Source organism: Nilaparvata lugens, chromosome 12 (genome assembly GCF_014356525.2).
Source record: "Nilaparvata lugens isolate BPH chromosome 12, ASM1435652v1, whole genome shotgun sequence".
In the NCBI taxonomy this organism is placed as follows: Eukaryota; Metazoa; Arthropoda; class Insecta; order Hemiptera; family Delphacidae; genus Nilaparvata; species Nilaparvata lugens.
In genome coordinates this window covers 31,995,799-32,020,755 of record NC_052515.1, presented here as the reverse complement: position 1 = coordinate 32,020,755, position 24,957 = coordinate 31,995,799, and the positions used below count along the sequence as shown (strand labels likewise).

Here is a 24,957-nt window from a genome sequence, read left to right as displayed (position 1 = left end):
CTGACAAGTATCACTTTTATCACTTCGAAAATGATCATCCTGATAGTTTTCTCTGAATTTTATTGTAGCAAATCACAGGAATCTCACGAAATAACCTAAAAACTTACAATAAATGTTAAAAAATTAGTTAATTACTTGGGAACAGGTTCCCACTATGACTTGGTGAATCGCTTGAACCTCACAAAAGTTCATGAAATTGTAACAAAATGTGAAAGATTAAATTCTCACTTGAAACTGAGGCTCAACTCACACTTACGCGACTCAGGTCGAGAAGAGACTCGACTCTAGTCGAGCGCATGTTTTTTCAAACGTCGCGGAGACTAGAATCATAGAGAAATACAATAGCTTGAGTAGATATCCCAAGGTATAGGGCGTTTATGTCACAATTTTTACTGTTATCTCAAGCCGATAGTTCACGTATTTCTTTCTCAAAAAGGTGTGTGACGTTGGTAGTCTCATATTGTGCCGTTCATACACTCTCACCCCAACAAAACAGTAGAAACCTACAATAATCGACAGTAATCGGCTTGAGATAACAGTAAAAGTTGCGACATAAACGCCCTATACCATGGGATATCTACTCGAGCTATTGTTTCTCTATGCTAGAATCGACTGATCTGAGTGTCACCATTTGGAAACACATGCTCTAGACCTGAGTCGCTTAAGCGTGAGTTGAGCGTTAGTGTTGTATCACTTGAACCTCACAAAAAAACATGAAATTGTACAAAAAATGTAAAAAATTGAATTCTCACTTGAAACTAAGTGGTGGATCACTTGAGTCCAACAGAAGCTTATGAAATTGTAACACAAATTAGAAAAAGAAAATGCAATAATCACTTGGGACCATGTGGTGAATCATGTAAATCCAACAAAATCTTATGAAACTGTAACAAAAAGGTAACAAAATTGAATACTTACTTGGGACCATGAGGTGTTTTTTGACAAGTATCACTGCATCCTGCACTCTCACATCCCTTATCACACATACCACCCTCGTCACTTCCGTCGGAGCAATCCTTCTCGTTGTTGCAAACCTTGTCTGTGTGGATGCACTCACTGGCGTCGCTTGCACAGCGGAAGCTCCCGAAGCAACGAGTGTCGCTCTTTGTTGCAACGCTCTGGTCGGCTGCAACGGAAAGAATATGCAACGCGTTGCATGTCAAAAGTATTGATATACATCCCTAAATAACAATTGAAGAGCACAAAGTTACAGTCCGCGTCCTGTAGCTTTGCCTATCGTTGGAGGGCCACTAGACTACAATAGTACTCGTTCAAAAACACATAGCATTATTGAGAATGTATCTCTCCATAAGCAACAGATGCTTTTTTGTATCTTCTCTAAAGCAACGTGTTGCATCCGAAAAGATACACAAGGAGCTTTTTGGAATGATTCAATGATTTTATTACAGCCAGAAAATACATACAGTACACTAGGCCATGTCAATACAATAAAATTTCTAACAGAATTACAATAAAAATACATAAATGAAGATAATACACAACATTCAGTGCAAGAGTAGGCTTCAAAGCTATTCAGTTTTTCAAAATAAATAAATAAATGAAATAAAGTTAAAAAATAAAAATAAGAATACAGAAATATCAATAAACAATAATTACTAAACTTCAATTCTATCACAGTCTATATAGCCTATTGTAATAATTTTAATCTTACTCAATTACTTTGGAAGCAACAGATGCTTTTTTGTATCTTCTCAAAAACAACGTGTTGCATCCGAAAAGATACACAAGGAGCTTTTTGAATGCAACAAATGCTTTTTCTTTATCTTCTCATAAGCAACGTGTTGCACCCGAAAAGATACACAAGGAGCTTTTTGGATGCAAAAGATGCTTTTTTGTATCTTCTCAAAAGCAACGTGTGGCATCCGAAAAGATACACAAGGAGCTTTTTGGATGCAACAGATGCTTTTTTGTATCTTCTCAAAAACAACGTGTTGCATCCGAAAAGATACACAAGGAGCTTTTTGAATGCAACAAATGCTTCTTCTTTATCTTCTCATAAGCAACGTGTTGCACCCGAAAAGATACACAAGTAGCTTTTTGGATGCAAAAGATGCTTTTTTGTATCTTCTCAAAAGCAACGTGTGGCATCCGAAAAGATACACAAGGAGCTTTTTGGATGCAACAAATGCTTCTTCTTTATCTTCTCAATAGCAACGTGTTGCATCCGAAAAGATACACAAGGAGCTTTTTGGATGCAACAGATGCTTTTTTGTATCTTCTCAATAGCAACGTGTTGCATCCGAAAAGATACACAAGGAGCTTTTTGGATGCAACATATGTTTTTTTGTATCTTCTTAAAAGCAACGTGTTGCATCCGAAAAGATACACAAGAAGTTTTTTGGAGTTACGTACTTTCAGCACAACACAGTCAATCAGCTGACATTCGTTCAACTTGCTGTTTCCATAGTTGGTGATACGCTGCAACTCTCAAGGAAGAGCAAGGAATAGCTTCAAGGAAGCTCTGTAGGGAGCTCCCGTCATCTAGGGATAGGGATCTGGGGACTCTGAAGCCTGATATTTCTGCAAAGCTGTGAATATTATCCGGCAAAACATACCTTGCCAACATACCGTTTCAAAGTCATGCATGCAAAGCTCAAGTCAAAGCTCAAAGTCATGAGACGCATACTGTCATAGCCACCTCTAATACAAGGCCCCGGCCTACGATATTACAACGTCGCAGTGTAGGCCTAGAATCTAATACATGATTGGTGAAAAATATTTTTAAAAATACCAGCTGATTTTTTCTATCAATCATGTATTAGATTCTAGGCCTACACTGCGACGTTGCAATATCGTAGGCCGGGGCCTTGTATTAGAGGTGGCTATTGTACTGTACTCCAAAGAAATTGATCGTGTCATAGGAATTTAAATGTTCAAATATTCTATAAACCTTGAATTTCAAAACCACAATCCCTAAAACCACTTAACCACAATACCCTCAGCCCCAAACACCGAAACTTCAATACTCTAAATTATACATAAACCTTGATACCTCACCCAAAGCCCCAAACCCTGAAACCCCAAGCCCTAGAACCCAAACCCCTGAACCCTGCAACTCTCAACCCTTTATCCCAAACCCTGGAATCCTAAACATCTAAACCCTAAACCCTAAACCAAAAAAACCCAAAAACTCACCATTTTTTGTGTAGTTGAGAAGTTGGTATTGTGGTAATTATTCATATGACCAAATGGCTCACACCGTTGAAAGGGAGGAGACTGTCTAGCTGGGCCAATGGCAGGCGTTCATGCCCTTGACCAATAGTAGTACTCGCCTACTAGTATTAATTCTGCTGCTCTTGTATTTAGTTTTAGTTTATCAGAGATTGACAATGGTGTAATAACCGAAACCGGTCTTTCTGAGTATCAATAAATCTGTGGTTTTTTAACAATTTCTTAGTCTTTTCCATTCAATAACTCACCATTCCCCTTCCGCGTCTTGCACAGTGCTTCCTCCTCATCAGAATTATCACCACAATCGTTCTTCTTATCACAAACCCACGTGTGGTAGATGCACCTCTCGTTCTTGCACTGGAACTGGTCGTGATGGCAACCCATACAGTTGAGTTCGTCGCGGCCGTTACTGCATTCTGATGTATGGTTGCAACGGGCTGAGGAAGGAATACAATGTCCTCGTTCACATTCAAACTCGAAGCGGGTGTCGCATTCGGGGGAGGAAGCTCCCGTGTTCGCGAAGACGGGAATGTGTGCAATGGGACGCTGTGGACAGGATTGCTCGTCGCTTGCATCGTCACAGTCATTCCGGCCGTTGCATTTCAACTCCTGAAAAGTATGAATTTGTCAAATTCAAGGTGAATTGGAACAGAATACTAGTATTTAAAGACTTGCACACTCTAAACGTTACATTTTAGCTCCTGAAACATCTAAATTTAACAAATAATTATAGGTAAAGTGAAACAGAATAATACTATTAAAAATTCTTGAGCACTCCTAACGTAGCGTTTCAGCTCATGAGATATCAAAATTTGTCAAATTCAAGGTTAGTTGAAACAAAATAATAATAATTATAACAATGGAAGAATAAGAATGTTGCTATCCGAAACCCTTTCACAGTTAAGAGAAGGTGAATTCTTTTACTGCATCGGTGTCAACGCCATCAAATAGAAGGGGTAGTAAGTCTTTCTCCAACTTTTGCCTGAAAAACTAGGGATCATCTTGTCAGACCACATCTGTTGGGAGAAGAGTTCCCTGCTCTGTTTCTTCATCCTTGTCCATCATTAGAAAAAAATATAGAGTTCAGCAGTGAATCCAGAACAGGATAGAATCCAGCACTGAATAAGCCTGTTTTTCACTAGTAGAGTTAGTGGTCGAGTAACTGGCATACGAACTTTACCGAGCTAACTCTACTCTACTCTTACTTGGTCGAGTAACTGTTTTCACTATAATTGAGAATAGTAGGTAAAGTGTGTTGTCTAGTGAACAGAACTAACCTTAAAATGTCAATACGGACTCCACTCTACTCTACTAGCTCGTTTAAATTAGTACTATCCCTTGGTGCTATCCCACTTCACTCTACTAGAAACTATTACTCTACCATGAAAGTTTAAATTTGGAAAGTTCACAAGATAGTTAGTACTTGCCCAGGGGCGTCTTCCACTAACTCTATAAATGAAAATCAGGCTTTAAGCCTACTTGATATTAACCATAGTTCATATTAACCATGGATTGCAGCGTTATTATATCGAGTACAGTGCTGCACGGACCATAGTTTGTCACCCTGAGCTGAATGGAGTGATTGCAGGATGAAATGATAGGGTGAATATCACCCATAATTCTGGAGTTGGAAAAGGATAGGGCTATCAGATTTTTTCCAATGACAGACAAGGATAGCAACCCAATAATAATCAGGTGCTGACTTTCCAACTGACCTTATCAATGCACTGTCCATTGTTGCAAGTGATCTGAGTAGGAGAGCACGTCCTGACATGATTACATTTGGCATGTTCGTCTGACGCATCACGACAGTCCATCTCCCCGTTGCACTCCAACTCAGCGGCTATACATGCTCCCGACCGACATCGGAACTGTGCAGTTTTGTCGCACAGGTGTGCGTCACAGCCTAGCTCGTCTGAACCGTCGCTGCAGTCAGGCTGGAAGTTGAAAATAATTAAAAATCCAGTAAGTTGAAATAAGAGTATTTTTTGAGGTGTGTACAGACTTATGCGCTACGAACACCTGCACTCCACTTCTCATCAGCTGATGCTATGCTTATCATATCTTCTGTATTTGTCAAAGACCTTTAAGATGCATAGACTCACATGCAGCGCTAGTGTCGTACTTGGAATTGAAATCCGCCATTGAGGGGGCAACCCATAAGATTATTACATACCAATGCCACCAATGCCTTTGTGATCTATTGTATTACAAATAAATAATATATAATATCTCGTGTTAAAATACCCCAATGGCAGCCTTCAATTTCAAGTAAGAGCTATCATTGGGAAGGCATAGGCATTGTGGGTCTATATCTCTTCAAGGTCTTTGGTATTTGTACAGAAACAGTAAGATAATGATGTAATAAGTCTAGGCATCAGTTGATGAAGAAAGAAGTGCTCGTGTTCGACGTGTGTAAAATAATTTTTAATTATTAATAATTTACAGTTTTTAATTTTTTACAAGTTTTACAGTTCTACAATTATTAACAACTTTAAAAGTGTCTGTACACTCCTTAATGAAGACTTAACCAATCATCATGTGAATTCATGTAACTGAATATCACAGAAATTAAATAGAAAGCATTCTAAAGTGTCTTTTTATCATAATTCACCGGTATCAATTTCAATTTCCCGTTTTCATTCGAGAGAAAGCTGAGAGAACTGGATCAAATAGTCTTTTTCGACTGAGAAGAATAATTCTCCATGAATGAATCAATAATTACACTACCGGTATCCTAAGAAGTTTAGGCCTATGTCTTAAGATGAGTTTAATGTCAGTAATATGTTAGTAATAATATCTGAAAATGTTTTATTGTTTTATTTTAATAACAGCACAATCAATTTATTAAATTAATAATATATTACAAACGTACTCATAATTTAAGAAACGTCAAGTTGAAAAAACGACAGCATAATGCTTACATTATTAGTATTTTTCAATTTTTGCTGGCTGAAGTTTTGAAATTTTCCTTTTATTGTCACTGCCGCCTGCCTCAACGATAAAAATTTACTATTACTTGTATAAAACAATTTTTCCCTTATTATTTCATTCCTTTCTAATTAATTTTCATTTTTCCCTTTTTTCATTAATGTAATTCTGTATCAAAATCTGATGTATATTTCTTATTTTATTTTTGCATTTTGTATCAGTTTTCTTTCATTTTTTACTTAAAATCTTTGAAGTGTAATATTTATTTTGTCTAAGTTTATTTATCTCTTGTAACTCATTTTTCCTGTAACTGGGCACCCGCCGAAAAACCTTTGGGTTTGGCAGGACCCTCAACTGTTTCAATTGTGAATAAAATTTTGATTTGATTTGGTAAAACATGAAAAAATGACAGTCAGATCCAACTTCTCAGAAGTCTGTAACTGAGATATCAAACAAAATTGGTCAAAATGTCAGTCACTTTATTTTATTATGTATCCTATTCTATACATATAAGTATAATAATTGTAATTGATTGAAGAAATAAATAAATAGAAATTTCAAGTACAAAAGAGGTGTGACCATGGCTTACTTTAGAAATCTAAAGTAGGCTGTGGTGTGACTCAATCTTGATCTTTGATTATATTTTTCAACAGATTGTATCGTTTGATGTAGCTTGACAATAATCTATACTGTAATAAGTCACAGATGTGTTCATTCACAGATTCTGACGTTGCGTTTGTGGTTTAATGGTATATTACAGGGGTCTCCAGCCTTTTTTATCCTAGGACCACATTGTTAATTCTTGGGAGGCTTAGAGTGCCAATAACAAGGATGCACGTGGAATTTGATTTGTGGGGACACACACGACGGGAATTTGTGGGGTATAAAATTATTATATTCCCATTTGAATAATATGAGGAGTTTCAAGTAGGTTTAATTGAAACACAGGAAGAAACAAACCAATTCATTTCATTTCAATGCAAAGTCCAATTTTTGAGTGTAGAAAGGCCATAAGAAAACTTGACAATGCATAAATTTAGCAAGTTGAACAAAATGATAATAATTTTTTTAATAGTAATAAGACAACTTGACAATACACGAATTTACAGAAAGTTACCAAGCTAAAAGAGAATACTTATTTTTAGTGAGAAGATAGCATTTATTTTCCACTCAGAATGTCCGCCCATTTAGGATCAAACTTTGTGGTCCCGATCATTAAAATTGTTTTCAAATGTTCATATGACAAGGTAGATCTGTATTTGGATTTAACAAACTTCATTTTTGAAAACGTCTGCTCACACTTTTAGGTAGATCCAAAAAGAGAAAACATAGCTTGAGCATGGTTTTTTATGCTTTCAGAGTCTTTTGCTGGGAGAGACATGTAGAGTCCGTGCAGACCATTTGCTAATATCTCGCAATGGTTGATCGCTGCTTGTTTACAGCTTATTCTACACTTATTAAGAATTACACAATTATGGAACGGCTCTACAATATTGACAATGACTCAGTCGGACTTATTAAGAGATGGAGTGGCTAGTAAGAGAAGAGTACTGAACTCACAGTTGTTGTCAAAAATGTGTATAGATATATATTTTAAAAAAATCTGCAGCAATAACTTTCGGCGGGCCGGACAAAATCTATCTGCGGGCCGGATGTGGCCCGCCGGCCGTAGGTTGGAGAGCCCTGGTCTATTAAGGTGCGTACAGACTGTCGCTCTGCTCCACAACCGAACGTCACTCCAGCAGAGCGATAGATGATCGACCGGGGAACGCGAGAAGATCTAACATCTTCCATAACGTTCATGATGTGTGCGCGGACTGTGGTTCGATGGTGGTACGAGGGCGGTGCGAGGGAGGAGCGTGCTCGGTGCGGGTTGGAAGCGCGAGTATGTGTACGCAGCTTTAGATTTAATTAGTGTCCCAGACCCCGGATGTAACTGATCTATGATGTTATGAAGCATTTGAAAATGTTTCCTCATTGTAAAATTGTATTATTATAGAGATGAACTTATCCAATTTATTTTTTTTTTTATTGCCTCACCTGCAAATCACACCGCTGAGCCTCGCTAACACACTCATTGCTAGTGCTGCACCGGAACTCGCACACTTCGGGTATGTTCGGCTGCGCTCGGCCATCCTCGGGTGCTCGACTCGAATCGCAGCCGAGCGTCTCATCCGAGTGGTCATCACAGTCCGCGTGCCAATTGCAGAGCAGGGCATCCGGGATACAACGGCTTCCATCCAGACAGGCGAACTGCCCTGGCAGGCAGTGCAACTGGAAACGAGAAATATAAATTATCAGAGGAGGTAGATAGTGAGTGAGTTGTGGAGGATTAGTGAGGAAGGGAAGGCAGGAGGAGGAAAAGAAGAAGATGAAGGAGGAGCAAGTGAACTGGTCTAGCTATAGCTTATGCTATCTCTTCTCCATGCTACTATCTATCAATTTCACTCTCTTTTGTGTAGTTGAGAAATTGATATTGTGGTAATTATTCATATTGAATGAATAATTCTTGAATTATAAATGAATAAGTCATTTTTGACAATTTCTTAGTCTTTTTCATTCAATTTAACTCTCATTAAGATACCGACTCATTTTGGAAACTCATTCTTCATCAATAAAACTACTAGAAAAAACAAAATAATATCACTCAGAAGGAAGTTACAGAAGGGTCAAAACAACGTAGAGTGTATCAGAGAGTGTTGAAACAATGCATGTATTTGAATGTCTCTGCTCCCTTCTTATCTATCCAACATTCTATCCACTATAATCTAACCCAATTTGAATACACATCCAATGGTACACTATTATAAAGGATAGTGATGAAGATGGGAGAATGCAAGGAAGATGAAACACAGGAAGAAGACAGAGATGAAAGTTGTGAGAATATGAACGCATGGGAGCAAGAGAAGGTGAGAAGGAAGAGGAGAAAGTGAGAAGTAGTAGAAAAAGAAGTAGTTAGAGAAAGAACAACTTATAAAGTGATAAGTGGACTTAATTGTACGGTATACATATTGAAGAAGCAACGGTGGATTGTATCAGAGAAGGTAGAAATAAACGAGAATAACGGAACACTGTTCAATCATTTTTAAAGAATAGATAAAGTGTGAATTGTGTATCTGAATTGAATAAAATTTGTCAAAGACGAAGTGATATAGTAATGAGTGCACTTAAACATATAGAGTCAACAAAGAATAATAGAGAAGCAAAGTTCTCATATAGAACTGTGTATCAGAGAACGTAGAAATAAATGAAGAATATGGATCAATGCTATATCATTTTTGACAATAGATAAAGTGTGAAGTGTATATTTTGAATGTGATAAAATTGTAAAAACAGTTGTAATGTAAATGTAAAAACAGTTCAGTTGTGAGTGATGTGGTACTTTTCCATAATGAAAAACACAGATTGTAACATGTGTGTCATCTGATTGTATCATCAGATTGTCACATCTTTAAGACGATGTGATAAGACAAAGATTAAGTAGACTTGAACTGGGATGAAAACATGGTGGAGAAGTGAATGTGGAGGGTATCAGAGAAGGTGGAAATAAATGAGAAATATGAAACAATATTGAATAATTTTTGAGAATAGATAGAGTGTGGAGTGTGTATTTTGAAAGAAATAAAATTCATTAGAAGTGAAGGTGGAATTTATCAGAGAAGGTAAAAATAAATTAGAATTATGGAACAATGTAAGATCATTTTTGAGAATCGATAAATTGTGGAGTGTGTACTTTGAATGAAATAAAATCCATGAAAATATTGAAATACATTGTATTAAAACTAGTATAAATCTTGACTCACCTTACTGAAATCCTTGAGACCACAGAGACTCCTATCCTCATCCTCCCCCAAGGGACAATCCTTATTCCCGTCACACTTCTTTTTCGCGGCGATACAATGCCTCACAATCCCCGCCACACTGCTCTCTCCACACTCAAACTCTCCCCTCTCACAGGCCTCTCTCACACTGCACTCTCTCCCACCCTCCTTAAGATACATCCCGTCAGGACATGCACACTCCCTCATAATATCTTTCTTCGGAGACACCAAACATATATGACTACAATTCCCGTTATCCACTGCGCAGGGGTGGTTTCGCTGGGAATCTAGACCAGTAACTGCGGTGATGAAGATCTTGGAGTTTGAGTAAACTAGGTTTGAGAGGTCCAAAACCTTGCTACCCTTAAACTCCAGTTTGTTAGCGTAGTAGACGTTTTTGAAACCGGGGGTGGACCAGAAGATATCAGTCCCCACAGATGTGACAGATATTGGAGAGCTGTTCAGTTCGGAATAGGTGTGTCGTTCCTCTCCGTTCCAGTTTGTATGTTCTATACGTCTAGTCCCTGAATCAGCCCAGTACATACGGTGCAACATACCATCATAAAACAAGGGGATAAACGGTCCTCGAAGATTCTCCTCAAAGATATGTGTACGGGACATGACGTCACCACTTGCCATGGATAGTTTGTCGATGTGAGCGGTGGTGGGGGAAGTAAGTGAGACATACATGATGCCCTCTGATGGTATGACGGCTATACCACGTGGTATGTCGCCCTGTAGGTGGTTCATGATGGTTTTTCGGTGGTGATTGATGGTGTTGATCACCTCCACTTTGCCTAGTTCTGAGTCGGTCCAGTAGATGTTGGAGCCTAGGTTGTCGAAGGCGATGCCTGTGGGAGAAAAATTTATTTATAAAACTAAAATGATGAGAAATGTATCTAATTAGTATCAATCAGAATAATGTTATATTATCAGTGTTAGAACTGATTAGTGATGTATCTTATAAGACGTATCGTATAAGCCGAGTTGATTAAGGCTCAACTCACACTTACGCGACTCAGTAGGTCGAGAAGAGACTCGACTCTAGTCGAGAGCATAATTATGTTTTCAAATGGTGATGTCGCGGAGACTAGAATCGACTGGTCTGACTGTCACCATTTGAAAGCACATGCTCTCGACTAGAGTAGAGTCTCTTCTTGACATGAGTCGCGTAAGTGTGAGTTGAGCATAAGGCGATGCATCCTCTTCAGTCTGCTAGTGCGAACTTGTCGCGGGTTCGAATCCTGACGAATTCCATCGAATAGGCATGAACGTTTGATCATCTCATGATTCAACCTCACACTCCCATTACTCACGCATAAGCAAAACGTTAATGTGGGTATCATCCTCAATAATATTAGTGACATAACTTATTATGTATCTCAAAGCTGTGATAAGTAGTCTCTAGTAAAATTGTACTCGAATAAAGAGCCATGATACATTTAGAAAGTATATTAGCATGAATAAAAGATAGCATAAGTAGCTATCCCATGGTATAAATCGTTCTCGTTTCTGTCAACTATTGTATTGTTGTTTTGGTGAGAGTATAAAAACGGCACAGTATGAGAGACTACCAGCATCACATAGCTTCACCAGCATGAAACAGATCTTCTAGGAGTATAGGCTTGAGTTAACATTTAAAATTGGAACATGAACTCCCCTTTACCATGAGATATATTCATGTGCTATTTTACCTCTATGATATTAGGCTAGTCACACATTGAGATATGACGGGACGTATCATGACGTGACCCAGCTAGATATCATAGAATGATCATATTATAATATTTATCTTTTTTCTGTATAGGGCTACTTGTAATATAAATATAAAGAAAAAAAATCTCAGTATCATTTTTTCAAGTGATATCACTTGAAAATGGCATAAATGTCCGAAACATGTTGTGATTAAATATTTCAAAAAAGGGTACTGAGATTTTTATTTTCTTTATATTTATCTAATATTTATCTATGTTCACATGGGCCAGCTTTGTCCTAATGTGGACATTATGAGAGTTCATGATTGAACTGAAGTATCCAAATTCAGCCGACTTTTCTCATCCCTCCTAGAGAGAACGAACAATTTTTCTAAATTATAATGATGATGATGTTGATGTTGATGATGATGATAAATAATCCTCACCTTCTATCCGTCCAACGCCAGTAGTCACAATATCTCTGGCCTGTAGAGTTTTCAGATCAACTGAAGACATTTTCCGATTGTAAGAGTCGCCCACTATCAGGCTGCCATCTTGAGAGTTGTACTGTAGAGCGCTTATGTCTCCAATCATCGCGTTCCCCTGTAACAATCCATGGATTCATCTATATAAATAATAAAAATCGAGCCTCAAATTTTGACATTCGATAACTTTTTTATATGTACACCGAATTTGATTATTTTTGTAGTTGTGTTTGTTATGTTCAGGAGAAGGTTTATGGCCTATCAAATTTATGATCTGACTTCAGGACTCTTTCCTACGGTCCTTCAAAGTGTACATGTAATCCTTATGAGAGAAGATTAATTTGTGAGCTGGCCTCACACAGAGATAGGAATCAGCTGTTATAATCATTCCGTCATCCATCAACATATTGATAAACAGAACACAATTCTCAAAAATGATCGTGTTTATATTTCACAGCTGGCTATACGTCATCTTATGAATTTCGGGGATGCGATATTTTGATTTTTCACATACTCACTTTTTTACTATCCACAGCTGTTTCAGCAAAGGATGAATTATCCTTTCAATGTCATTCAGCGAGTTTTCTCAAGGATGAGACCTAGTGCAGTCGAATCTCCATATCATAAACCTACTATGTTCCAAATTTCGTGAAAATCGTTAGAGCAGTTTTCGAGATCCGTTAAACATAAATAACCAGATATAAAAATAGCCAGATATGAAAATAATCAGATATATAAATACAGAAATTGCTCGCTTAATATAATAGGATATACGTCATATTCAGTAGATGAACTTCAATTCTGATACTATAACAATTATGAATAAATGAATGGATTATCGACTTATGAATGAGTAAAAATACTCTCGTACTGTATTCATTCACTTATCTACTTATGACATCATGTCCCACGAGAATAAACATGTCACTAATTATGAATCATATCATGACACACGTGAATCATATTATTGTAAATATTACTATGATATACGTCATATAATAGATGTATTTCAATTCTGATACAATGCATTTTAATTATTATTATTCAACTAAGATCCAAATTAAATGCTGTAAATTACCCCTGAATACTTCTGCTACTGCAAATATTGACAACAGGATAAACAGCTTCATGGAAATTCGATGAGCACTAGTATTCAAAAATTATTTGTCAGCCCGGGAATTTTTGAATAGTAGCGCTCATCGAATTTTCATTTAGCTGTTTATCCTGTTGTCAATATTTGCAGTAGCAGAAGTCTTCGGGGTGAATTACAGCATTTAATTTGGATTTTCGTTTAATAATAATAAAAAATTCATTAGCATTTGAATAATTGCAATATCTCAGTAATTTCCATCTGCATTTTATCAATGCATGATTAGGCGTACTATATTGATGTAAAATCATCATCAATGCTTATCTTGCAAAATTATTGAAAGAATAAATCAACTAATCAACAAGCAAATTAAAGTGTGGATGAATGAATCATTCAATTGATAAGAGTATGAATAGATGAATCAACTAATGAATTAATTAATTACCTGATCTAGAGGCAACTCCTCAATATGAACCCTTCCCAGCTGTTTATGCTGGTAACTGAGCAGCCTATCTCTGTTGCCAATGACCAACTCCTGCTTCTTCTCTGTTTCAATACAGCTGTGATTGTTGGCTGCCAGCTGTTTGCCGTCTGGGCATGCGCAGCTGTAGCGTCGGCTGTTGCCAGCTGGTGAGGGTGAGGAGCTCGAGTCCACTCGTTCAGGAGCCAACAGGCAGAGGTCCGAGCAGGGTGCGCCGAAACAGTAGTTGATTTGCTGAAAGTGCAACAAAAAGATCTAATTAAAATTCTCATGTCATGAAAAAACAATCTCTACATATAATAGGACAATCTGAAATTCCTTACATAAAATAATAACAATAATTATGCAGTTATAATAATAAATATCGGAGACCGAGCTTCGCTCTGGAGTACAAAAACAAAAGAAATTTATCACGAAAGAAGAAATTATAATAACATTCATACATAAATGTTCTATCTAGTTCCCATAGATTAGTTCCCAGAGGAATGCAAAAATTTCCCTCACAAAGGCCCACTTGCACAAAAGCCGGTTAAATTTTAATTCTGATCAACTTCAAATGAACCAAATCAGAGAAGACTATTTCAAAAAGATGGATCTACTGGAATTAATCAGGATTGAAAATAACCCAGCTTTTTTGCAACCGGCACTAAGTACCTGATTGAATGATTACAAAAGTTCAACAGCTGAGTCATAATTTTGACACAGTCCCACACACATGAACTCGCTCACTCACTTCCATCACCAACAGACGACAAAATAATTATTATCAACTGTTTTTCCAAGGATGAATAATAATTATCCTTTTAATGTCCTTCAGCCAGTTTTTCAAGGGATGAGACCTAGTGCAATCGAATCTTTATATTATAAACCTACTATGTTCTGAATTTCGTGAGAATCGTTAGAGCCGTTTTCGAGATCCGGTGAAATACAAACATAAAAACATCTAAACATATGAACATATGAACAGAAGTTGCTCGTTTAATAGTATAGGATAATATCGAGTGACCTGGCTGGCTCAGGTCTGGTGTCAGAGTTTTCAGGTCGCAACTGATCAATTTCAGGGCCTCTGACATGACCTGACTACTGCTTTTTAGGCAGCTGTGACCGACAGATTAACTTTTCCATCCGAAACACGGATAAATAGGCAACGAAACAACAAATAAATAATACTAAAATAAGAACAAATGATAATAGGAAGAAAACAGACACATGCAACAAATTATATCCAAAATTAATTGAAAACTGTTGAAAATGTGTAAGTTGTACCATAAAGGAAAGCTTGAATAATAAGATATCCCATGGTATAGGGCGTCTATGTTCCAAATTTCACTGTTAACTCAAGATGAAAGTCTAACAAATTTTGTTTGGCTATAGCTATGTGACGCTGGGAGACTCTCATACTGTGCCGTTCTTACACTCTCACCCTAACAAAACAGTAAGGCCCGTATTATAGTAGACCCACGAAAAGAAACCCATGCCGTGGGATATTTTGTGAACCATTGCTATAAAATTATTAAAAAAAAAAAATAATAATATCGTGGCTGGCTGAGGTCTGGTGTCAGAGTTTTCAGGTCGCAACTGATCAATTTCAGGGCCTCTCACATGACCTAACGACTGCTTTTTAGGCAGCCGGGACCGAATAATAAAATTATTTATAATCGATCTGCTAACAAGTGGATAATTTATTACATGTATAAAGGTGCGTACAGATTTACGCGCCGCGAACATGAGCAATTCACTTTTAATCAGCTGATGCCAAGCTTTCTATATCTGTATCTCACCGTTTCTGTAAAAATACAGATATAGTCAGCTGATTAAAAGTGAATTGCTTATGTTCGTGGTGCGTTTATCTGTACGCACCTTTACACAGATGTCTAGAGAAGCCTAGCAATGGTTTACAAACATCCCACGGCGTGGGTTGCTTTTCGTGGTTTAGCGTGGGTCTACTTTGCGGCGGGCTTCAGGGCTGGTTTCCTAGCTCAGGGTTTAGCTAAGTTCTAGACTTTAAACAGCTGGAGTCAGAAAATTGGCTTTCCGAAACGGGGCATAGTCGTGGTTTTAATGGTAATCTTTATTTTCTCATTTCTATAATTTGACAAGCTTTTCTTTGACGAAATAAAACACTCCTCAATATTTCAAAATAGCTGAAACATTACACTATTTTCACTTTGTTTTTCGTAAGCTAATTTGAATGTGGACTGCTACTACGCCCCATTTCGGAAAGCCAATTTTCTGACTCCAACTGTTTAAAAGTCTAGAACTTATTTAGCTAAATCTCGAGCTCGGAAACTGGCCCTCAGTGTTCTGTTGGGGTGAGAATGTATAAGAAAGGTACATCAAGCAAAGACATCAATTCTGTGTTATTGTTTCGTTTACAGTCCCCGTATACAGTCTTTCCCTATCTTATGCACAGTGCGACTTATGTACTGTGGCGACTAAATGGCACCTAAAGTCTAAAGACTGAACCATTGCTCGGTTGATACTGCAACTCAGTGGAGTGATGGGGAGAAAGTTTTGGGATGCATAGGTGACTCATTCACTGACACCACCCCATTCAATAACTTTGTGCAGCAAAAAAAACTGACACTGTTGTACTTTTTACAAGAGCGCGACTGCCGGAAGGTTAAGAGAAAATTGGATGAAATAATCTATTATCATATACGATGATATAACCCAAATATAATACACTCACATCTATATCGTGCATAGCAGGATGGTAGACTTTGATTCCGTAGATTCTGTGTTTGTCCTGAACGACAGTTTTCCGATTTTTGCCGGTGAATTTGTTGGCCGACTCGATTTTCAGGGAATCCCAGTCGCTCCAGTAAATCGTGTCTTCGAAAACAGCTATCGAGTAGGGATGCACAACTGCGCGCTCTAGAACTTTCTGCAAAATTAACAAAAATAATTAGTAAAAATTGAATTTTATGTAATCTCTATACTTATAAAAGGCTAAGCCCCGACAGACTGAAATCACACCACAGCCCAAACTACTGAGCCTAAAAACTTGAAATTTTGCACGATTATTTATGGTAGCCTGAAAACATCCACTAAGAAAGGATTTTCAGAAATTTGCACCCCTGAGGGAGCTAGGGCCCCCCCAAAATTTTGTACTTTTTAACCGCTCATTGCACAGCAAAGTCATGGGAAACTTTTTTGTTCAGCTACGAAAAAAGATTAGATATATGCAGAAAAATTTCGATCAGGAGCTCAGGGGGGTCCAGGAGAGGACATTTTTCGAAAATTTTGATGTAAAATCACACTACAGCTCAAACTAATTGTCCTACAGACTTGAAACTTTGCACAAATATTCTTCAAACATGCTAGACGCGCACTAAGAACGGATTTTGAGATATATTGCCTCTAAGGGTTTCAAAGGATGAAAAAGGATCATATTAAGTAAGGTTATGAAAATGGTAAGGTGAGTGCTATATGGAAATGAAATAATTTATTTATTGACATGTGATATTCTAACATATGTTGTAATCATTGGAAATAACAAAATAATATGATAGAAATTCAAAAAAGAACATCTGTTCTGTTATTGCTTTCTACCTGATTCCACTCAACCTCAATAATATTGTTCTCTTGCAGTCGTTAACCATATTTATAATAAAATAAAGAGTTGGCTTAATACATGTACGGGATAGGAAAATTATGTTTGACGCATTATCACGTCTGAACTACTGGACTAATCAACTTGAAATTTTGCATATAGGCTAGATTCTTAATTAACCAAGGATGGTTATAGGCCAATTTTCAATTCTTCAAAATTTCATTACGTCAAGTTTTCAGATTATCAATTTTGAAAATAGATCCTTGCGAAGCACGGGTTCCTGCTAGTCTTCTATAATAGAATAGAGGAAAGAATATTGTCTAGGGAAAGGAAATTCACGAATGACGCATCATCAACGTCTCAACTACTCAACTGATCAACTTGAAATTTTGAATATGAATTTTTGATTATTTTTAATAACAGTGAACAGTTGATATTACATCAGATATACTGGTATCAGCTATATTCTCTATAGATGGCAATGGCAAGGCAGAGAAATCGGCAACGTTGTTCTCCTGTCTTCTCCATTGTCATTATAACGTGGACCCCACTATAATACTCCTACCACTTTTTGTATTACTTCTCGTAGTGGTTAATCTATAACTACTACTTCTTCTTCTATAAGAAGATTCTTCTTCCTCTTCTTCTTCCTCATCTACTACTACTTCTTCTACTACTACTACTACTACTACTACTACTACTTCTACTACTACTACTACTACTACTACTTCTTCTTCTTCTTCTTCTTCTTCTTCTTCTTCTTCTTCTTCTTCCTCTTCTTCTTCCTCATCTACTACTACTTCTTCTACTACTACTACTACTACTACTACTATTACTTCTTCTTCTTCTTCCTCATCTACTACTACTTCTTCTACTACTACTACTACTACTACTACTTCTTCTTCTTCTTCAACTTCTCCCCCTTTTCCTTCTTCTTCTATTTGTATTGGAACTATTAAAGAGAAATTTCAGGAATACATTTGACAAAATGTTACTTTACAGCCCAATAATTCCGCTATTAATGGAAAAATCAATTTGGAAATATGACGATATTATTAGGAAATTCATTTCAAACGAAAATTGTCTCCATAAAAATTATTGTTGGACGCATCGTTCACAAGTTATTGACAAAAAACCTAGGCGCCTACAATTTTTCCGATTGGGAATCCAACCAGTGTATGAGAAACTCTGGTCAAGCGTTTGAGAACCAGAAATGAGATTTTGGTGGAGCGCGCACTGCCTGGTGGCAGAATTTGGTACTACCAACTGAGCAAACTGCACGCTCGCGGAATCTAGCGTCAAAAAATGTAACTAGATTAGGTCTGCTACTAGAATAGAGACACACGCACTTGGATTTTACAAGATTTCAGCCTTATCTTTCGTTGTATCAAAAAATTGCAAGAGACATAATTTGTAGAGAATAATTTTTTCTATCTGTATCATCGATACATTGTTTAATTTTTGGTTCAACAAATGTACAATATTAGATTGAACTGAAGTTGTTTTACTGATATGTCTCAAAGTACTCTAGTTTGACAAGAGTGATCTATTGATGCTATACCGGGGTCTAAGTTATAATGGCAATGGAGAAAGATAGAGGAACAGCATTGCCGATTCTCTACCTAGCCACTGCCCCCTATAGAGGATAGCTGATACCGTTATATCTACACAACAGATATAGCCTAGCCAAACTTGTCCCACACACGAGAAAGCGAGGGTCTTTTTAAATGATGGACCGATTTTCAAAAATTGGTATTTATTAAAGTAAAAATTCGAAATGGACAACCTTTATAACAATGGAAAGGGAAAGTTTCAACGGTTTTTTTAATACAAGTGTTCAATATGGTCGCCGGCTGCTGAACGATCTGCGGAACCGTATCACTGCTGCCGTGCACTCAATAAGAATAAGAATAAGAATAAGAATAAGAATAAGAATAAGAATAAGAATAAGAATAAGAATAAGAATAAGAATAAGAATAAGAATAAGAATAAGAATAAGAATAAGAATAAGAATAAGAATAAGAATAAGAATAAGAATAAGAATAAGAATAAGAATAAGAATAAGAATAAGAATAAGAATAAGAATAAGAATAAGAATAAGAATAAGAATAAGAATAAGAATAAGAAAAGAATAAGAATAAGAATAAGAATAAGAATAAGAAAAGAATAAGAATAAGAATAAGAATAAGAATAAGAATAAGAATAAGAATAAGAATAAGAATAATAATAAGAATAAGAATAAGAATAAGAATAAGAATAAGAATGAGAATAAGAATAAGAATAAGAATAAGAATAGAATAAGAATAAGAATAAGAATAAGAATAGAATAAGAATAAGAATAAGAATAAGAATCAGAATAAGAATAAGAATAAGAATAAGAATAAGAATAAGAATAAGAATCAGAATAAGAATGAGAATAAGAATAAGAATAAGAATAAGAATACTTTTATTCAAATAAAGCAATAACAATGCAATAGGAAACGTCAATAAAAATATAACAAGTCGATAAACGTCATTAATACTATAACAAAAAACAAACAACGAACAAACAAACTCAATAATACCAGATACGCTTTCTCGCGTGTGGGACGAGTTTGGCTACCGCGTAGATGTTTGCCTTGCAGCAGCCGGAGGCCACATTCAACACTTGTAAGGTATTGAAAAAAACTTAGAAACTTTCTCTTTCTATTGGTATAAAGGTTGTTCATTTCGAATTTTCACTTTATTGAATACCAATTTTTGAAAATGGGTCCATCATTTAGAAAGATCCTGTATTGTGCTTCACTTATTTTAGGCTACTTTATCACTTCACTTTACTCTACTTCACTTTACTCCACTTCACTCTACTCTACTCTACTCAACTACTTCACTTTACTTTACACTCACCCTACGATCAGTGCCATCCAGCCTGATTGATTCAATAGTGGTCATTTTGGCATCGACCCAGTAGAGGCGTTGATTGCCGTGGTCTATGGTGATTCCATTCGGCCAGCCAAGATTTTCGCTGACAAACTCAAATACATCGGAGCCGTCCATTCCTGAGCGAGCTATCACCGACCTGTTACCCCAGTCTGACCAGTACATGTATCTATAAAACAAATTAATTATAATTAGAATCAAATTTAAATTCAATTAAAGACATAGCTAAATTCCCACTGTTAAATACTTGGTTATGTGGAAGAGGAGCTCTTATGTCCTAAACTTTGCCCACGACCTGTTACCTCAGTCTGACCAGTACATAATAAATTACTACAAAGTAAATAAATGGATGAAAATTAGAATTAGATTAAAACTCTATTAAAAAATATCAGGATTTCCATATTATTCAATACTGGTTCAAGTGGAAGAGAGGCTCTTATAGTTTCAACTTCGCCCACATCACTTTCAGTAAAGTTTGCACGGTTTTAGCTTAACCTTCCGGCAGTCGCGCTGTTGTAAAAAGTACAACAGTGTCAGTTATTTGCTGCACAAAACTATTGGGGTGGTGTCAGTGAATGAGTCACCTATCAATGCATTCCAAAACTTTCCCCCCATCACTCCACTGAGTTGCAGTATCAACCAAGCAATGGTTCAGTCTTTAGGTGCCATTTAGTCGCCACAGTGAATAAGATAGGGAAAGACTGTATACGGGGACTGTAAACGAACTAATAACACAGAATTGATGGCTTTGCTTGGTGTACCTTATTGGGCTATGAAATGGTAATCATCCAAATGTTCATAGGCAATAAATAATCCAAGAAGATGGGAAAAGTAATTATATAATCAGTTAATATGTTTTGACAGTAAACAGAGTACATAAAACTTGGAAAATTGGATGTTGTACAAAATACAACACGCGACTGCTCGTGTGATTGAGTAGGGCGCGACTACCGGAAGATTAAACTAAATAAATTTAATTCTAAATTGGATTAAATCCATATGAAGTCTCGTTCGCTGTATTGTAGTTCATTTTGAGTTCAAGCCACCAGCTGATTAATTAAATTCAGTTTAAGCTTTTACTGTACAAACGGGCGGTCCTTGACGATGCTATAACGTGCAAATGATAAGGCATCTTCTATCTATATATATAAAAGCGAAATGGCACTCACTCAGTCACTCACTCACTCACTCACTCACTCACTCGCATAACTCTACCGGACCAAAAACGTTCAAATTTGGTAGGTATGTTCAGTTGGCCCTTTAGAGGCGCACTAAGGAATCTTTTGGCAATATTTCAACTCTAAGGGTTGTTTTTAAGGGTTTAAAGTTCGTATTTTAGCATGTATATTCTTCTTCTCCCAATCTCTTAATCATAATTGAAATTTCCATATCATATGTTACTATAGAACTATAATCTAGATAGAGTACCTCTTTGAAACAGTTGTTAACTGGCAACTAAATTAATAATTTTGTCAGGTTGGCATTAAGTTGAGTTGACTTTGTTAGGTTGGCACCAAGTTGAAGATTTAAATGCATTTATCGCGGAAAAATTGATTGGGCACTGCTACTTCAATCCTGGGAATATTATATTACTAGCCGTCAGGCTCGCTTCGCTCGCCATATCCGTTTAGCCAGACGTTTAGTCTGGACCCCCGACTGGATCGTCCTAACATATGATAAAAATGCTCAAATGAAAAATGCAGGCGAGCGGAGCGAGCCTGCTGATCTCATTCTTGGACGATCCAGTCGGGGGTCCAGGGGGCGGAGCCCCTTGGCTAGACGGATATGGCGAGCGAAGCGAGCATGACGGCTAGTTTAATTATAATCTATTCACTTTCTTGGTAAGGGCTACCAGTATTTACATGCATGAAAATCAAATTCACAGCCAGACAAAATAAAGCGTTTTTGAGTTGGTGTTTTTAGAGTCTGTAGGGCAGGAAGATCTCCGATTGGCTGATTGAGTTGTCGCTTGAAAAAAGCTTGATGTGTTCTGGCCTAATAGTGGAAATATGTTGTGAGAAATAAAATAAATTTGAAAACATGATCCCTACTGGATTCTCTAATGTCAGTAGGCTCTGAATCTCAATGTCTGGTATATTGTGAATATTATTTCTATTAGTTCTAATAGGAGTATTCACACACAGCTTGGCCAAGCGACTATGAATAGGCGCGTTAGAGCTTATGGAAATTATATTTACACTGTACCGGACACGTTAACTGATGTATGTGGAAATCGATTGGCAAGGGCGACATGACAAGTTGCGAGGGCCATATGAAAAGTTTTTCAAGGCGTTTTTGTATTGACGGGGGACGAGCTTTCTGATTGGCTGATTATCATCTGATTCCTGAACGTCAACACAATCAGCCAATCGGAGAGCTTCCCGCCCTGCCGACTCGTCTGCCGCCAATTCAAAAACGCTTTGTTTGGCTTGGCCTTAGAATTGCATCAGCTCATGAGAAGTGAAATGCTCTTGTTTGTGGCGCATAAGTCTGTACGCAGCTTCATATAAGCTATCGCAATCGCGATATACATTGAAAGCTGATTATCGACCTGACGTAGGGTTCAGAGCGTACCCTATGGCTGGGTTGTACAGAGACCTGTTAAATTCAAATCATGGCTAAATGTGACAAGAACCAATCACAGAAGGTTTTTCTGATAAGAAGGCTCTCTGATTGGCTCTCGTGGCATTTAATCAGGATTCAAAGCTAACACAATTTTGTCAACTGGAAGATTCCAATCAACAAATCAATAAGAGAAATCTTATTTTCAAAAAAGCCTTCTCTGATTGGTTCTTGGGGCATTAAATCATGAATTTAACAGGCTTTTGTGCAACGGGGCACTCTGTTCATGCTGTTTTTATAATGTGACCCACTCTAGTTTCAAATTGTTTGATTGATTGATTGACTAACCCCCTCAAATGGTAAACAGTAGTGATTGATTGACAGACTCACCCCTCGTATGGCAGCAGGGCAATGCCTCTTGGATTGTTGATGTCGCTATTGTGCAGAACGGCGCAGTGTGATGCGTCAGCGCAGCAGACTCCAATCATCTTCATGCCAGAATCGGTGAAGTAGATGTTGCCCGTCACCCAGTCAACGGCCAAATCTTCCGGCTCCCTCAGACCTGCAATACAGACCAACAAACAGTGTTTCATCCAAATTTAAACTGATGTAAATTATTGGTACAAAGGGAGACAGACATTCACTTGATCAAGATCTTAGTTCATCAGAAAGGAGGAAGAGTGGAAGAAGAAGAAGAAGAAGAAGAAGAAGAAGAAGAAGAAGAAGAAGAAGAAGAAGAAGAAGAAGAAGAAGAAGAAGAAGAGGAAGAAGAAAAAGAGGAAAAAGATGAATAAAATTGATGGAAGAAGGAGAAGCAGGAGGAAGGAGTAGGAGAAGAATAAAAGATAGAAGAAAATAAAAACAAAGAGAAAAAGAAAAGAAGAAGAACAAGAATAAGGAAAAGGAAAAAAGAGAAACAAGAGCTTGGAGAAGAAGAGGAAGGAGAAGAAGTAGAAGAAGCAGAAGAGGAACAAAAATAAAAATAAAAGTGATGTTAGTAAAAGGAGGAGCAGGAGAAGGAGGATGAAGAGCAGACGGGGAAGAAAAACTGAAAAAATGAGGAGAAAGAGGTGAAGAAGAAGAAAAAACAAGAGAAAGAATTGAAGTGATGGAAGGAGGATGGGAGGAAGCAGAAGTAGGAGAAGAAGGAAAAGAGGATCAAGTAGAAGAAAGTCGAATATTTAAAAAAACAAGAAGGAAGAGGATCAAGATTGAAGAGAATGGGAGGAGAAAGAAGGGAAGAAGAAATAGATGATAAAAATGATGATAAGGAGAAGAAGGAGGAGGAATAGGAGTGGGAGGAGAAGAATGAGGAGGAGTAGGGGGAGAAGGAATGGAAGAAGGTGACGTAGAAGAAGTAGCAGAAAAAAGTAGACGAATTAATAGAAGTAGAAGAAGAAAGGGACTCAAAAAATGGGAAGACTAAGAAATTTAAAATGATACAAAATGAAGATTTCTAAAATTGATATGTTTAATAATTTACCTGCAGTTACAATAGGCATCCTCTCTGCCCCCAACTGCTGAGCTCTGACAATCATCTCATCCCCCTCGTAGATATTAGTCCAGTAGACATGGTGCCCCTGCACCTCCACCCCTATGGCCTGGCTCAGGTTGCGAGCCACCGCGTGGTACATGCCTGACTTCAGGAATCGAACCCGGATCTCTCTGCCCAGCGAGAAGTAGATCAGTGGTTCCTTGCCTCCTGCGATTGTCAAAAATAGGTATTGAATTAGAATTGTTATCTAATTAAATTCATAAATTGTTCAACTAATGAAGTATAGTCATAGAAAAGTGATAGCATAAGGAGATATCTCTTGAATAATTTAAAACTGAATTAGGAAATTGAAGAAGTTTTAGGCAATAGCCTGTTTTTTCTTTTCCGATTCTTGTATTTTTTTTTTGCTAACCTTATAAATAAACAAATAAATAATATCACAGAAGTAACTGATTGAAATTTAGTCCAGTCAAATAATGGTCGTTTTTCAGGACACAGCCCCGAAAGAATTTTTCACGACGGTTCTATATGTATTTTGGGGCGCTGAATTCGAATCTGAAATTTGCTGACACGTCAGAGGGCGGCTTAACCCCCAAACCCCCAAAACCCCTAAAAATTTGGACTTTTTTTGATTTTTTCATTTAATCTCAAACACTTCGAGTTTTTGGAGAAAAATCATTCTCAACAGAATTGAAGATAACAAAATTTCAAATAAATTGAGTGGTCGCGCA

The 24,957-nt window shown here is 37.2% G+C and overlaps 1 protein-coding gene across 1 annotated transcript in view; it reads right to left on the bottom strand.

Annotated features, from left to right (window-relative positions):
• The window catches only part of LOC111052579 (vitellogenin receptor), a 66,081-nt gene that overhangs the window by 15,908 nt on the left and 25,216 nt on the right, over positions 1-24,957 (bottom strand). The window contains exons 11-21 of the mRNA XM_039439358.1: positions 24,215-24,433; positions 23,122-23,293; positions 20,137-20,338; positions 16,387-16,581; positions 13,659-13,928; positions 12,085-12,241; positions 9,927-10,795; positions 8,164-8,397; positions 4,908-5,129; positions 3,441-3,801; positions 919-1,126 (exon numbers count right to left, since the gene is read on the bottom strand). Of these exons, the coding sequence (XP_039295292.1) occupies positions 919-1,126; positions 3,441-3,801; positions 4,908-5,129; positions 8,164-8,397; positions 9,927-10,795; positions 12,085-12,241; positions 13,659-13,928; positions 16,387-16,581; positions 20,137-20,338; positions 23,122-23,293; positions 24,215-24,433 (3,109 nt within the window). The remainder of the gene's footprint in view (positions 1-918; positions 1,127-3,440; positions 3,802-4,907; positions 5,130-8,163; positions 8,398-9,926; positions 10,796-12,084; positions 12,242-13,658; positions 13,929-16,386; positions 16,582-20,136; positions 20,339-23,121; positions 23,294-24,214; positions 24,434-24,957) is intronic.